Genomic DNA, 17,188 nt, shown 5'->3' with positions numbered 1-17,188 from the left:
CACGAAAGCGGTCGTGTTTCGAATTCTGGACAATGCATGTGGTATTTCTGAAATTAAAATTCATGTTCCTGTGGTTCGGATTCCTCGTAATACTGGAGGTCCCGTGGCTATGGTCACGATATCAACAGTCAGGTAAAACTACACGTTTCCTTTCTTTCTAATTAGACAAATTGGCTGATGGGGGCTGGGACTGGGGGCGAGGACCTGTGTATCACTGTGTATCACTTCGCCCGATTACTACAGATGCCCCTTGTTTTCACCTGATCTACCTCAACACTCTGATATTTTTATTTTCTTCACCTGCGTTCATAGCTGTTGTGACTTCCGCCCGTGTTTTTCACAAGCAACGCTACTGCTCATGAGCTACACGAAAATGCTAGAACGCTTTGTTTTAAACACCAGATTCCCATTCTTGTGCTAGACTAAGAATATCTAAGCTTAGATACACTATCACAAGCATTCCAGTAACACTATATATAGATTACTCTCATGTTAAGGCATTTAAAGCTACAATCATCATCGTAATCATCGGATTACGGACCATCGCAAATGACTAAGGATAATACGTGTATGGCCCTTAAAATAAATTAAAAGTAGAAACAAGCCAACGTGCCTTGCAGTAGACAACCTTGCTCATTTATGCAACGTTTCTACTGTTTCAACAGTCACAATTAAGGCCAAGGCTTCCTTGCAATAAGGTTGCAGCACATCGCTGGTGTACTGGACTCTAAAGCGAATAGTGAGTGAGAAGTCTTCCCTAGGAGAATGTCAAGGAAGTGCTTTTAATAATGAGTAAAAGGATGACTGTTTTCCTTAATAATACCAGTGTCTACCTTACAGTTTCTTCCACTGTGTAACTAGACTGACTGAAGGTAGAGCTTTAATTAAAAAATATTCATGAAGATTGCCGGATCGACTAGTTTAGACGGTAGAAGCGCTGACCTGTGCCTCAGCTGGTGGGTTCAATCACGTTACAACCCGGTGGTATTTGAAAGTGCTCAAATGCGCCAGCCAATACGAGACAAACTTTCGGCACTTCTTCTCCGAAAACCATAAGGATTTAGTTAGTGGGAGCAATTCTTCACCTACCACTAAGCGATGTCCGACTCGTTGGCTGAACGGTCAGCGTACTGGCCTTCGGTTCAGAGGGTCCCGGGTTCGATTCCCGGCCGGGTCGGGGATTTTAATCTTAATTGGTTAATTCCAGTGGTACGGGGGCTGGGTGTATGTGTTGTCTTTATCATCATTTCATCCTCTTCACGACGCGCAGGTCGCCTACGGGTGTCAAATAGAAAGACCTGCACCTGGCAAGCCGAACCCGTCCTGGGATATCCCGGCACGAAAAGCCATACGACATTTCTTAGTTACTCCGGCGATTTTGACGACTTTAATAGCAATTTAAAAAGACTGCATACAATACAGATTCTAAGCTGATACAAAATGTCCCTGCAATGTAAGTCTCTTCAAAACTTGATAAACTAAAATTTAATTTGCTGTGAGTTTCAAAAGTGAATATTTCGACAAATTTTTATATGTAGAAATATTTAAGTTCACCGTAAAAATACAATCAATTTTAGAAATAGGCAATCACATTACATAAAATGATTTCAAATGCCGGTGCGGCACGGTTGATATTAAACTCACCTTTTATTACACATAATTACAGCAAATATTTACAAGAATTTAAAATGATTTCGGAACTACTCAACGAAAAGGCTGTACATTGTTATGATGTTACTAATGAGAGTTTAAATGAGGTATTAAACTTTGGTAAACTGGGCGAGTTGGCCATGCGGTTAGAGGCGCGCGGCTGTGAGCTTGGATCCGGGAGATAGTGGGTTCGAATCCCACTGTCGGCAGCCCTGAAGATGGTTTTCCATGGTTACCCATTTTCACACCAGGCAAATGCCGGGGCTGTACCTTAATTAAGGCCACGGCCGCTTCCTTCCAACTCCTAGGTCTTTCCTATCCCATCATCGCCATAAGACCTATCTGTGTCGGTGCGGCGTAAAGCCACGTGTAAGAAAAAAAACTTTGGTAATGATACCGTTATCATTAAAAATGTAAGAGTGGTAAAATTCAGTCAGGCATCTCCTCAAAGTCAGCTAATTTCTATATGCCATGAATTGAAAAAAGTAAGGAAATAAAATTGACAAACTAAATATCAACACACTGCAAGGTCATTCACTTATCAGCTGGCCTTCGGTGCTTGAGTACCGGTAGCTTATTTCGCCTCGACTTATGGCAGGGAATTTCTAAACTGTATTCCATTACACACTGATGAATTTTAAAGGCATGTGCTGTCGCTACCAACAACCACACAGACAGGCACTTGTGAATACATCACTCCCCGTAGGGTTAACGTCGGAACGGTATCTGGCAGGAAAAAGGACTAAATCCACATGTAGGATCAGTCTCAAGAAAAAGACGTATGCGACTGTGAAAATCATAACAGTGGATTTACTGCGCGTGTGAGATCTATCCGAATATACGTGTTACTGTAATGTCGGATTTGTGTAACTGTAACTGACTGAGGTTAAGGCCTATGAGAAACGTGTTGCTGCAACACCCGCGGAATTGTGCATAGTAGCTTTTCCTTTGCATAGGTCCGTGGATCAATTTACAGTGATGACACACGGGTAGCGGAGAGCCTTACTGACCACAAGGAGGAATTTTAATTCATATGGTGTTCATAAAACTAAATTATAAGGATATTATTTTAAGTCATACGCGTTATTTGTGTTGCCTGCATCCGAAAAAATAAGGGGCTGGTGAACAACCCGGTATGTTTATATATTTATAATTGGCTTCACATCGCACCGACACAGGTAGGGCTTCTGGCGACGATGGGACAGAAAAGGGTTAGGTGTGGAAAGGAAGCAACAGTGGCCTTAATTAAGGTACAGTCCCAAAATTTGCCTGGTGTAAAAATGGGAAACCACAGAAAACCATCTTCAGGACTGCCGACAGTGGGATTCGAACCCCGTATCTCCCGAATGCAAGCTGATAGCTACGTGACCCAAACCGCGCAGCCACTTGATCAAAGCTGCTTATATTTCTCAATAGGATTAGAAAGTTTCGGGGGTTTTCAGGAAAAAGACAGAAAGCGTAGACTGTCTTGACTGATGAAAGAAGTGAAAGGATGCGATTCATTGCGCCCAACATCGATTTGTCTTCATTGGCTTTTACGTCCCACTAACTTTTCTTTCACGGTGACGCCGAGGTGCCGGAATTTAGTACCGCAGCACGTTAAAGAAAAAGCGGTCAGTTTCATTCCAATATATATATATATATATATATATATATATATATATATATATATATAGATAAAAACATCAGCACACGTACTACGTGTAACTATAAGGATCCTGAATTTTACAAAAACACTACTAGACGTAATGTTACAATTTGGAATAAATAAATAATTTGTATGTACAAATAGTCCGCCTCTGTGGTGTAGTGGTTAGTGTGATTAGCTGCCACCCCCGGAGGCCCGGGTTCGATTCCCGGCTCTGCCATTAAATTTGAAAAGTAGTACGAGGACTGGAACGGGTCCACTCAGCCTCGGGAGGTCAACTGAGTAGAGGTGGGTTCGATTCCCACCTCAGCCATCCTAGAAGTGGTTTTCCGTGGTTTCCCGCTTCTCCTCCAGGCAAATGCCGGGATCGTACCTAACTTAAGGCCACAGCCGCTTCCTTCCCTCTTCCTTGTCTATCCCTTCCAATCTTCCCATTCCCCGCAAGGCCCCTGTTCAGCATAGGTGAAGCCGCCTGGGCGAGATACTGGTCATCCTGCCCAGTTGTATCCCCGACCCAGAGTCTAAAGCTCCAGGACATTGCCCTTGAGGCGGTAGAGGTGAGATCCCTCGCTGAGTCCGAGGGAAAAACCGACCCTGGTGGGTAAACAGATTAAGAAGAAGAAGATGTACAAATAAAGAACTCCTTGGACTCATACTTCACGAAAGGAAAATACAACAGTTTCATAGGGTGGGCTAGATTGACAGTCATGAAATATAAATGAGGTGGTGCAGAATGCTTAACGAGTTTTTGATAATGTCTATTGTGATGTTGAGTGTATTTCGGAGGATACCTAACTCTTTCAAAATATTCCAGGTGTATTATGTAGTACCTCCCCTGCTACCAAATAACAGTCCTTTAACCGACCAATGTTCAGGTCGGATATTGTAATATTCGCTTAAATAAGAAAGGCATGGTTCATACATCTCTCTTTCCTGTGTGAACCTCAGTCGCCTACTCAATGACTCTTTGAAAATGTGTTCATTTTTTGATGAATGACAATGATGTCGACTCTTCTATTCGACCCCGCAGAAGAGACACAGTCCTAAACTTGCCATTTCATTTCTCTTAATGCCGAAGCTAGTGCTGATCTAATCCTATAATGGCAATTATTTCTTTGCAGCGCTTTCCTGGGATAGACACCACACAGCCTAACCTGATTTTTGGCTAGCTTCGCTTAGGACCGCTAGATAGACGTCCTGAGACCGAGTTCGAATCCTGCGAGGTGGCTAGTTCATCTCTACTCCTCGATCTACAAGAGAATTAGGCAGGTTCCCAGATATCCTCACCAGCTTAAGAGCTTCAGAACAGTTCATATTAATACTCTTAAATCGCTGACTTGGCTGTGCGGTTAGGGGCGCGCAGCTGTGAACTCGCATCCGGGAGATAGTGTGTTTGAACCCCACTATCGGCAGCCCTGAAGATGGTTTTCCGTGGTTTCCCATTTTCACACCACGAAAATGATGGGACTGTACCTTAATTAAGGCCACGGCCGCTTCCTTCCCATTCCTAGTCTTTTCCTATCCCATCGTCGCCATAAGACCTATCTGTGTCGGTGCGACTTAAAGCAAATAGCAAAAAAAAAAAAAAAAAAAAATCGTTGACTGGTCTGAGAATCGAAAAAGCCTCCAAACAGGAGATTATTAACCACTACCATAGAAAAGTGCATCGGGATCTTGTGAATCCCTTTACTTCGTACATGCATGTATTCTAAAGAAGATATTTAAGATACATAGCTAGATAGATTGTCAATACCGAGTGAGCTCGCTACGCGTTGCGTGTCGTGTAGGCTACTTGCAAGCTTGCAATCGTAAGATGCTAGGTTCGAATCCCATCGTTAGCAGTTTTGAAGATGGTTTTCCATGGTTTCCCATTTTCACACCCCGCAAATGCCAGGGCTGTACCTTAACGTCCTACCCATTCGGTCCGTTTGTTGCCAGAGAACTATATATGTGTTAGTGTGATGTGAAGATATTACAAAACATTTAAAGGAAGGATGTCTGAAGCACTACAGTCCTCGGTTTGTTCTCTACATCAACTTCGCCTTTACAGACCTAAAAAAATTAAAAGGCTGTGCAAGTGGCTGCGTGGTTTGGGTCGCATAGTTTTAAGCTTGCATTCGGGAGATAGTGGGTTCGAACCCCACTGTCGGCAGTCCTCAAGATGGTTTTCCCGTTTTCACACCAGGCAAATGCTGGGGCTGTGCCTTAATTAAGGCCACGGTCGCTTCATTCCCATTCCTAGTCCTTTCCTAACCAATCGTCGCCATAAGACCTGCGACGTGAAGCAAATTGTAAAATAAATTCGTAAAGTACACTTTTCTAACACCTTAGAAATACGACCAGAATACCTGCCAGTGTAAACGCCACGTTAAATGGCTGAGAAACACTAATAACAACAAAATGTCTACATCAATTTTTTCATGTTTAAGGAAAAATCTAATACATCATATCCTTTAGATTTGTGCGGGATCTGTGGCTGACAGATCAGCGTCGTGGTCTTCGGGCCTCGGAGTCCTGGGTTCAATTACTTTCGGGTCATGGTACTATAATTGTGAACGCTTTTTGCGTTGTCTCGAGAGCAGGGTGTTTTGTGTTATTCACAACATTCCCGGAAAACATACAACACGATTCAGCACCATACAAGCACACATTTTCCTATAAATAGCAGATAATTGCAAGATTATTGAGGGTAAAGATGGGGATGGTTGCCTTGTATTTCCCGTAAAACAATAACCAACACCATCAACATCACAACTATTATAATAACAAGTTTGACAGTCTTTGCAGGTGTTGATGTACTGTATTTTCAGAGCAGCAGAATGCTGCGAGCTTCTAGAAAAAGGTGTTAAAGACGCCATAAATCTTTACACTTTATCTGATTAGTGATTAATTTATGCCACCATTCCCTGGCCACTAAGTTATTCAGGCATTCTCTTCTATGGCAATAATTGGACTGTGTTAGCGTTCTTTATTGTGGGACTTCAGAGTGCGGTAAGTATTTTCCTGAAATGGGGTTCTTAAACTTACCAGTAAATAATATGCTGACACGGGTTGTTGTTGTTATCCTGCGTCAACCGAGCGTGCAGGGATTCGTCTACAGGGAATCACGGTTCACTCGAATAATGGATGCTATTATCATACCATGCCGTGAAGTAGTATGCCTGTTTCTTCCCAGCCAGGTCAGGGATTGTAACCTGGAACTGACACACGGTTCGAGGTCCACTCAACCTAAGGGAGTACAGTTGAGGGGCTATCTAACGGTGAGATAGCGGTCGCGATCTAGAATAACGGCCGAGAGGATTCGCCGCGTTGAGCCCGCGTCACCTCGAAATCTGCAGGACTTCAATTTTAGCAATTTTAGCAGCAGTCGCTTGGTAGGCCAAGGCCCATCGGAGCTTAGCATCATGAAGTTTGTTTGTTTTTAATATCATCATCATTGCGAACGATTTTACAAATAGATGTAAAATCAAAACTTAGATTTTTCCCTCCACGAAGGAAGCCGTAGAAGCTAATGATGTTACGGAGTCAGATTCTCCAGATGTTAGATCAACCACAACATTATTAGAATAGACCTTAACATTTTACGCTTACAGTAAAGATAGCTCAGTCCATTTAAGCTACAGCCACAATGGCCACAATTCATACACTTAGGGAAAAATGAGTTACAGTCCCACAGTCAGATATCCTTCAGATGGCTTTACTTTGCTCCGTTACACTTCAATCTTAGAAAAACAATAAAGTGCTACCTTTGTTTCTTATTCCACTGACATTAACGGTCAAATTTTGTTCCAATTACAGACACATAGTAGTACAGACACCACAACAATATGACACTCCTCAGAACCAACGCATCCCAAGTTCATATAATGAAGTAACAGCAGTAGTCTCTATCGCTGAACCTCTCGTGTCCTTCGGGTCTCATGACCTTGGAGCGGGCGATTTATATTATGCACTGCAGTTCACCAGCTGACTGAGAGGCCAGAATGAAAGTGAAAGTGCCTTGCACAGTCTACAAACGGATTTCGGAATCTTTAAAAAATAGTTTAATACCGATGTAGTTTCTAATCAATGAATATTATTTATTTTTATTAATTTGTTGGTTTGCGCCCCAGCGCTGCTTCTTCCTCGACCTTAGGGAAGGGTAATTCCTCTACCGTCCTAACAGGCAGTACATTGTAAGTTCGTTCGTTCGTTCGTAATCTGTTTACCCTCCAGGGTCGGTTTCTCCCTCGGACTCAGCGAGGGATCCCACCTCTACCGCAGAAGACATAGTGCACTGTAAACACCAGGTCTTGACAACAAAGACACATTCGTCATTAGATTATAGAAATTTAAATTTGGCAGTGTCCTGGAGATTCAGACTCTGGGTCGGGGATACAACTGGGGAGAACGACCACTACCTCGCCCAGGCGGCCTCACATGTTATGCTGAACAGGGGCCTTGTGGCGGGATGGAAAGATTGGATGGGTCTGGCAAGGAAAGGAAACGGTCGTGGCCTAAAGTTAGGTACCATCCCGGCATTTGCCTGGAGGAGGAGTGGGAAACCACGGAAAACCACTTCCAGGATGGCTGAGGTGGGAATCGAACCCACCTCTACTCAGTTGATCTCCCGAGGCTGAGTGGACCCCGTTCCAGCCCTCGTACCACTTTTCAAATTTCGTGGCAGAGCCGGGAATCGAACCCGGACTTCCGGGGGTTGCAGCTAATCACACTAACCACTACACCACAGAGGCGGACACATTGTAAGTTAAGGGCATTTAATTCGGAACACAAGTCTTTCATCTGACCGCGAACACGGTCTAAGAGGGATAAGAAATAATTTACAATAAATTGGGAACTTAAAAGAAAGGGGATGGTCTTTCATAAAGATACCATCATGATATCTGTCTGGAACCGAAAATAAAAAAACCACGGAAAATTATTTCAGGGATGGACAATGGCCCTGATTCCGGAAAGCCTGGTATTCAAACTCCGTCAAAGTATATTTCATCATCATTCTTATTGCTTATGAAGACTATTTCCATTAAGACAATGAACTCTGTAGTCGAACGCGCAGATAATACAAGTTTTGAGGCAAGTCTGGGAAGCTAAATGCGATTTCGACGCCAGGAAATGTGGTAGTTCCTCGAGAAAGTAGATTATTGGACAATGCATCACTTAAAATCCATCAGAATATATCCCCATCCTAAGTTCAAATAATTATTGGTAAGACAACTTCCAGAGACGAAGATAATACAGTCACTAAAATGAATCAATACAAACAATGTTTTCAATTTTTTTTTAATTGAGAGAAATGTGATGTAAGAATGGAAGTTTCTAAAGTCGCTTCAAAGAGTATACAAGTTAGAGACCCTATTTTAAAATATAAAATACCGGGCGAGTTGGCCGTGCGTGTAGAGGCGCGCGGCTGTGAGCTTACATCCGGGAGATAGTAGGTTCGAATCCCACTATCGGCAGCCCTGAAAATGGTTTTCCGTGGTTTCCCATTTTCACACCAGGCAAATGCTGGGGCTGTACCTTAATTAAGGCCACGGCCGCTTCCTTCCAACTCCTAGGCCTTTCCTATCCCATCGTCGCCATAAGACCTATCTGTGTCGGTGCGACGTAAAGCCCCTAGCAAAAATAAATAAATAAATAAATAAATAAATAAAAATATATAAAATACTCAATAGCTGGGTTCTGAAACTATTGAACATTCTTATTTTAAACCCTGGTGGTTAGTTAAAATTGAAACTTGATCTAGTTTGACAATAATTTTAAGCTAAGAGCTGTACAACCCTGCACGTTCACCGCAGACGATTTGGGATAAAGTCTGATGTACAACACCGCATAACTTCGCGACTCAGACTTGTATGTGAACTTTGTAACCTAAGATCTCTAGCTCAGTGGTGGCATCTTGAATCTTGATGACGAAAGGGCATTCATTCAATTTTCCTAGTTCTTAGATACCGCTGAATCTGACACCCACATTTCCAAACTACAATGCATTCCTGAAATCTGCACTCAGATAAAACAGGAGGAGTAAGGTGACAGTCATCATTAGTAATTATAATAATAAAGCTCTTGTGCAGTAAAGAGCTGTTTCTATCAAACTGTTACTTTTCAAGCTTTACAGACGATCATCGTAAACAATGAAGTGTCATGGAGTAGATAGGCCTACGGTACTATTAGTTTTGCTAACATTTTCTCTTACCTAATTACTTTTGACCAAGTGCTGTGACTTCTAGAGGGACTACTTTTCTAATTAGACAGTATATTTCGCTATTTAAGGAGAGGGCATGTTTAACATACTAGCTTTCTTTCTCGATCATATTTTCTGATATATTTTCAAATATGTACACCTAGGCCTACTGTTTCTTTAATATCTGCCATTTTGGCCGAAAGTCAAATTTCGGATGAAGAACAGACCACAAGATAATGATTTATGAAGAAGATCTAAAATATTATCCATATGAAGTCGAAGTAGTTTTATTAGCTTTCCATCTTTATAATATAACTTTTCTCTTTGTGCATTGACCTGAAAATCTATAAAAAGTAAAATATTTATGAAAAATATAATAATGTATCTTATTAAAGCTCTCTGCAAAGACTTATAATAATGTATCTTATTAAAGCTCTCTGCAGCGACTTATAATAATGTATCTTATTAAAGCTCTCTGCAACGACTTATGTTTGTAGCTCTGACAGAAGAGCGATAGACTGGAGTGCAGCACCGACTGCACATGCAACGTTCGAATGCTGTAGCTAATAGTGGCTGTCCGTAAGTGTCGTAATTCAAGCAGGCTTTGAGATCTGATGAAAATGCGAATCCAAATTTAAATTTCTATAATCTAATGACGAATGTGTCTTTGTTGTCAAGACCTGGTGTTTACAGTGCACTATGTCTTCTGGTGTGGGCTAGAACAGATTGTTACTTTCATTGTACCTGTCTCAGTCTCATCTTTGAGTTAGGCTCCTCACTTTTCACCTATCCTATTCGAGCTCCCTTGGTCAACTCTATCCATTCTATTCCAACCCCTACGGTATTACGACTGGAGGCCTAGGGGGTCTTTCATACGCTCTTCGTGGCCCTTTTCCTTCTTTGGCCGATACCCTCAGTTTTCGAAGTGTAGGATTCCTTCCATTTTTCTCTCTGATTAGTGTTATATAGAGGATAGTTGCCTAGTTGTACTTTCTTTCTTTCTTTCTTTCTTAATCTGTTTATCCTCCAGGGTTGGCTTTTCCCTCGGACTTAGCGAGGGAGGCCACCTCTACCGCCACAAGGGCAGTGTCCTGGAGCGTCGGACTCTGGGTCGCGGATACAACTGGGGAGGATGACCAGTGTCTCGCCTGCTATGCTGAAACGGGGCCTTGGCGGGGGATGGGAAGACTGGAAGGGATAGACAAGGTAGAAGTAAGGAAGCGGCCGTGGCCTTAAGTTGGGTATCATTCCGGCATTTGCCTGGAGAAGTGGGAAGCCACGGAAAACCACTTCCAGGATGGCTGAGGTAGGAATCGAACCCACCTCTACTCAGTTGACCTCCCGAGGCTGAGTGGACCCCGTTCCAGCCCTCGTACCACTTTTCAAATTTCGTGGCAGAGCCGGGAATTGAACCCGGGCCTCCGAGGGTGGCAGCTAATCACACTAACCACTACACCACAGAGGCGGACTGCCTAGTTGTACTTCCTCTAAAAACAATAACCACCACTCTGTCTCATCTTTGGCTTTTGCAATATGAAAGTGATGCTAGTGATGCCATTCCTTATGCAGCCAGTCCCCGTTACGATGGTGCGAAAATATCGCTCATAGGTTGCGTGTGCATTTCATTTCAGTGGGCTTAGCACACTGATATCTTAATAGAAACTTCTAGTTCAGCGAGGAAAGTAACGGGAAACTACCTCCATTCCTCGTTACCCTGGCAAGCTCCTTCAGTGACGCCCAAGCAATCTATGACAGCTGATGGCATAGTTGTTGAGGGCCAAACCAGCCTTCGGGTTGAATACTTAACATACATAATAATGAATTACCATATTTCAAACTTCTCTAGAATGAAGGATAAATTATTTCCGATCAGACAGTATAGCCCTACTGTCAGGATGTAGAGAGACTATAAATGTGAGTTGACTCAAATTTGAATTTCACCAGTTAGACCCGATCGTAAAATCCTTTAAAGATGAGTTACAAAATTAGTTTTTCTAATATTCTACTTAATACTATTTAAAATATATACTAAATTCGTCATGATATTCCAAATTATCAGCTTAAAAAACATTTTTTTTTGTTCACGATCCTTCAAGTACGTATCTTCGTGCTTTAAACATGAATGTGAAATGATTAAAAGATCCAGAGTTCTTTTAGATACAAAACGCAATGAGCTGAAGTTTATAAACCTAATGGACATGCGGGAGTCACGAAGGGATTCGAGCTGGAGTCATCATGAATAATGAAAGCTCCTAGAGGAAGACGATGATGGCTGCTGTTTTAAACGCCTGACATCGAGGTCATCATCGGCCACCGAAAGCCACTACAAACTACTGGAAAACGTTTTATACTTCATATATTCCGTTTATGCGAGCCTCCGTGGCTCAGGCGGCAGCTCGCCGGCCTCTCACAGCTGGATACCGTGGTTCAAATCCCGCTCACTCCATGTGAGATTTGTGGTGGGCAAAGCGGAGGCGGGACAGGTTTTTCTCCGGGTACTCCGGGTTTTCCCTGTCATGTTTCATTCCAGCAACACACTCCATTAACATTTAATTTCATCTGTCATTCATTTATCATTGCCTCAGAGAAGTGCGACAGGCTTCGGCAGCCGGCACATATCCTATCCTCGCCGCTAGATGGGGCTTCATTCATTCCATTCCTGACCCGATCGAATGACTGGAAACAGGCTGTGGATTTTCATTTTCATTTTCCGTTTATATGCCGATTACCTTCCGTTTTCTGAGTAAATCCGAAGTATGACAGTTGAGATTGTGAAAATTACATTGGCAAAAGGAGCACTACGCGTAATCCTTGGGATTTCAATTAATGCAAACAGAGTTTCTCCTGAAAAACTGGACCCACAATATGGATAGTGATGATTTTGAATGTAACGAAACATATTTTACAAATGCAGTTACTCAAGTCTCAGAAATTATTTTCAGAACGCATCTTTTCATGCATGGCCTTGGGAAACATAAACGCCGAGTGACAGATTCACCGATTATGAGTAGTTTGAATGTATTGGCCAATTAATAACAAATTAGGAAGAAAAGAACAAACTCATAATTGTGGACTTAATGGCTTAGTAAATGACATATTTTATAAATGTAAACAAATTGAACCGCTAATTACATATAACTATGAAAATTCCCTGGGTTTAATTGAATATGTGTAAGCAATGTCATGATATAAAATTCGTAATAGAAACTCTGTAAAAAAAATCTGTATGCCATACAAAACAGCAAGAGCCATTTTTAAAGATAGCAAAGAATTTTACAATTTAGGGGTAAAACTAACTTTCCAGTTAAATGCTTAAAATTAGGAATAAAATAATATTTCCATTTAAATGCTTAATTAACCATCATATCAAAGAAAGCAATCTATAATAACTAAACTTCATTGTCAAGAATAAGATTACTCACATGCTTCCACAGGCGGTGTATGGGGTGTCATGGGCCCCGGAAACGTCACCTCACTGCAACAGCCTTCAGTACTCGTGCTCAATGTCACCACACGTTGCGAAGAAGAGGGGTGCTGAACTTTCACTGCAACGACTGCCTCGTAGTTCCGCGTGCTGCGAATGGGACGCTGCTGCTCTCCAACAGTGCGTTCAGTGTTCGTCTCGACGACAATACTTCCACGAGCACGACCTTCCTTCAATAACCAACTTGACACTTTACTGTTTCTGTTCCGAGCCGAAATGACAGTACCTATATTATTATTATTATTATCATCAACATAATCGTCAACAATTACGAAGTTCGCCACTTTATTATTGTTACTATTATTATTGTCTTCACTAATATAAGTTGCAGTAGTTTTTCTTAGACGGCCAATATAATTTTGAGTAATCGTTGCAGCAAGCTGCAGTTCCAAGATTAGCCAATACACCCACCACTTCGGAGCCGTTGTCAACACAAGTAAGTTATTCCGTCCATCCGATCCCGACATAGCAGATTATGGCAAATCACATTTCTCCTCATTGTTACCTTTCCTTTCAACAATACGGATAATATGTATTTTATATTTTTATTATATTAATTACAAATATTGGTTCCTTGTCTTCTGAAGAATATTAGTCTAATTACGTATAAATATAGACGACTTTAATTACTATTGTAAATAGTGTGTTTTCTTTGTTATAATTTATCGAACAATTTACAAATAAATTATTATAATAGTACGGAATGCAGGTAATATTTTACATAAATTATTACTATTAAGTTACTATTATTATTTACTTTTTACACGGTCTCGCTTATATTTTTACAAATAGTTATTTTATAATTAACCTCTCTTCTTTTTACGCAAAATAAATAAGTTACAGATTCATTAACTAACGGAATTGAAGACGTCGGAACGATAAGAAGATTAACATACACCTGGATTCGAAAAATCTAAACAACTATGTTGAAATTATAAAATTCTACATTCGAGGAAATAAAATATGTTTACTGTCAGAAATAATGAAATATAAGATGTATACATATTATTAAAGTCTTATACATCCCTGTCATTTAAAATACGTTCATATTCTTTGGTATTTGAGGTTAATGATGATTGAAACATAGTTTAATAAATGTTGAGTCTATTTAATAATAATATAAATACTTAATGATTTCACTTGAGGTCACAGAACACATAAGCACGAACACGGGATTGTATTGTAGTTAGAGCTTTGTTTAGTTGCAGAATGAATTATAAAGATCACTAGATACATGTCGATTCGAGTTGTAACACCTTTTTCTTTTCATCGGAGAACCCAGTTAATATCTGAGAGAATATTGGTCGTTGGAAGTACTAGCTACTGCTTGCTATTACGTTCACATGTTTCAAATGCCGGCGATCTTGCAGTAACTGCAGCTGCTGACTGCTAGCCCAACTTCTCGCTGCCAAGTCCTGTCTGCTACTGCCAGACCAGCCAACCAGACTAACCAACTCAACACGACCCGCCCACACGAGCGTCGAGTGAAGCTAGTCGGTATTGAGCCAGTAGACTGCACAGCACACAGCAGTCTAGTAGCCGGACCGACGAACGGAGTGAGGCTCTAGCGCGCAGGTCTGCCAACATCAACAACATGTATTAGGTCTTTAATAATGATTTAAAAGCCAACAACGTGACACATACAACACACTTATATATATATAAAGAAAAGTATTTGTACATGCTCAACGCGTACACAGCATCAACATGAATATACTGAAGTCTAGACAACGTAGTCCAATACTGTCTATTCACAGGTGTGCCAACGTACAGACAGTAGGAAATATTTCTCAAGTTGTTCTTATAACTTTTTAAAATGATTTTGTAGCTTTTAACTTCACTAATTTGTTTTTAGAATTGTTTAAAATATTGTAGATAAATTTCACAATTGTGCTTAATTTTTCGAGTTCCTTACAAACTATTTCTTTTTAATCAATATTCACTGTATTGTGTATTCTTTGTCTTCGGGCAGCCTCTATGTGGCGGAAGAATTTATAATAAAATAATACAGACATCTCCGCAAATCACACAACTTGACACTGAACATTAAAAAATTATTATAGTGCATAATTAAGATCCTCACCATTTCATGATTTTTTTGACCAAATATAGTAGGTTCCTCCAGTAACAGGTTGTTTCACAATAAATGTCTAATAATCATAGCATATAGTCTGACTCATTATGAAATTACTGCATATGGCTTCATATTTTCGGGTAAAGAGGTACTCAGATAATTTCACTGTCCAGCGATTTCCTCGATGGATTTGGAATCTACTAAATACGATGAGATTTATGTATACATACATAGCTTCCTAAAGGAAAAACTCATAACCAAAATCGTGTGATACGACAACCGTGCGGAAGCTGTGGTTTACTGACCAATAGCCGACTTCTTTGATGCTGGACAGAGCATCTTGAGGATAATCCATTGAATCCTACCACCGTTGGTATAAATTTCCACGACTACACCGTATTCCCTCGTATAAGATAGCATTCAAAACTGTCACCCCTAAACATATGCTTAGACAAAGTCTAATATAATGTGACAATGCAAGATCCATCTAAACTAGAAAGTTAGAAGACAGAATGGTCATCTCTTTTTCTACTCTTTGGACTGATCTATGTATACATGATGGATTTAATAGAAATTACGATTATACGCTATATGACTAACGGAGAAAGCCTTTCACAGTACGTGTGAACAGGATATTCGAAACACAAGTTTTATCACACAGAGTTGACACGGAGAAGAGAGGAACTAGTCATTTTATAAACGTTGTATAATTGCTTAGTATGCTCGATAACATTTCGCGATACGAAGGAATATACTGAAAGCTCTGAGGAAGAGGATGAGGAGGAAGTGTTGTGGATTGACCACAATTAGTAGTAATTAATTATTACGTTCTATGTGTTGGAGAACCTTTTTCTTTACAATTTTCTTTACGCCACACTGTCACAGGTCTTACGGCGACGATGAGATAGGAAAGGGCTAGGAGTAGGAAGGAGTGGCCGTGGCCTTAATTAAGGTCCAGCCCCAGCATTTGCCTGTGTAAAAATGGAAAACCATCTTCAAGGCTGTCAACAGTGGGGTTCGAACCCACTATCTTCCAAATGCAAGCTGACAACTACATGACCTAAACCGCGCGATCACTTGCTCGGTTGTTGGAGTACATGTAGTCCATGTGTATAAATGGATACAGATAAATTCATTCGTAGCACTAGAAGTGGTGTCTTAGAACTTCAGCTGAAATGAGTGGGAGGTGGAAAGACTATTCACAAGAGTAGCCAACAATGCTCATCGTCAAAGGTATCGAGTCAGCCACCAAATCAACTATTGTCCTCGCGACAAATTCCATTTCCTTATCCATGAAAATTTCATTGCCTGTCAATAAGATCCTCTGATCTCGAATGTTCAACTACCGAGTAACAAAAGAAAGGGGTTTGAGTATTCATCCAAGAATATATCAGTACTAGTTTGTAAACTATATAATAGAAAAAACTTATTTTTAAGTAGATAGTTTGATTGCTTTTCATTCAGATTTGTCACATCACAGGATTTTGAAATACAATCAGTTGAGCAGGTGCAATGGAGGACGATGGGAATATTTCATCGGATTACTGAAAGATTTTTCGTTAGCTAACGATGACTTTTAAGAGTAATTATTATGACGTGTTTTTTTTTCTTTTCACAATGGGCATTATTTCGCACCGGCACAGATTGGTCTTATGGCGACGACGGGATAGGAAATGGCTGGGAGTGGGAAGAAGCGGCCATGGCCTTCATTAGGGTACAGATCCAGCATTTTCCTGATGTGAAAATGGGAAACCACTGGAAGCCATACTCAGGGGTGCCGACAGTAGGTTTCGAACCCACTATCTCCCGAATGGAAGCTCACAGCTGTGCGCCCCTATCCGCACGACCAACTCGCTCGGTGACGTGTTTTCTCGTGAGAGATCTGTGGTCCTATAAGCTTTCGCGTTCCATCAAGTTTCGCTGCTTATAAACCTTAACCACATGAGATTAATGCAAGGAAAACATTTTAGTCACTAAATTTGTAACTTACCGTTAGCATGCACCTGGTAACGTGAATCAATGTACTTCATGGGATTCCCTCGAGAAAGGAAGTATGTATAGATGGAACTCTTCCACTGCCAAGCATGTGATGTAAGGTGATTCCTTGACCGCGGGTACAACATAATATGTCGTGGTCAACGGCCCATTTCT

General features: G+C 41.0%; 1 protein-coding gene across 2 annotated transcripts in view; it reads right to left on the bottom strand.

Annotated features, from left to right (window-relative positions):
- The window catches only part of LOC136867320 (uncharacterized), a 152,229-nt gene extending 137,789 nt beyond the window's left edge, over positions 1-14,440 (bottom strand). The window contains exon 1 of one of the 2 annotated variants that reach the window (XM_067144484.2): positions 12,902-14,440. In XM_067144484.2, coding sequence (XP_067000585.2) covers positions 12,902-13,430 — 529 coding nt within the window. In that variant the 5' untranslated portion in view covers positions 13,431-14,440. The remainder of the gene's footprint in view (positions 1-12,901) is intronic. The other variant, XM_067144476.2, reaches the window with a different exon arrangement.
- Between the last annotated feature and the right edge of the window lie 2,748 nt (positions 14,441-17,188).

The sequence above is a fragment of the Anabrus simplex genome, chromosome 1 (assembly GCF_040414725.1).
Source record: "Anabrus simplex isolate iqAnaSimp1 chromosome 1, ASM4041472v1, whole genome shotgun sequence".
NCBI lineage: Eukaryota > Metazoa > Arthropoda > Insecta > Orthoptera > Tettigoniidae > Anabrus > Anabrus simplex.
This window is presented reverse-complemented; position numbering and strand designations above follow the sequence as displayed.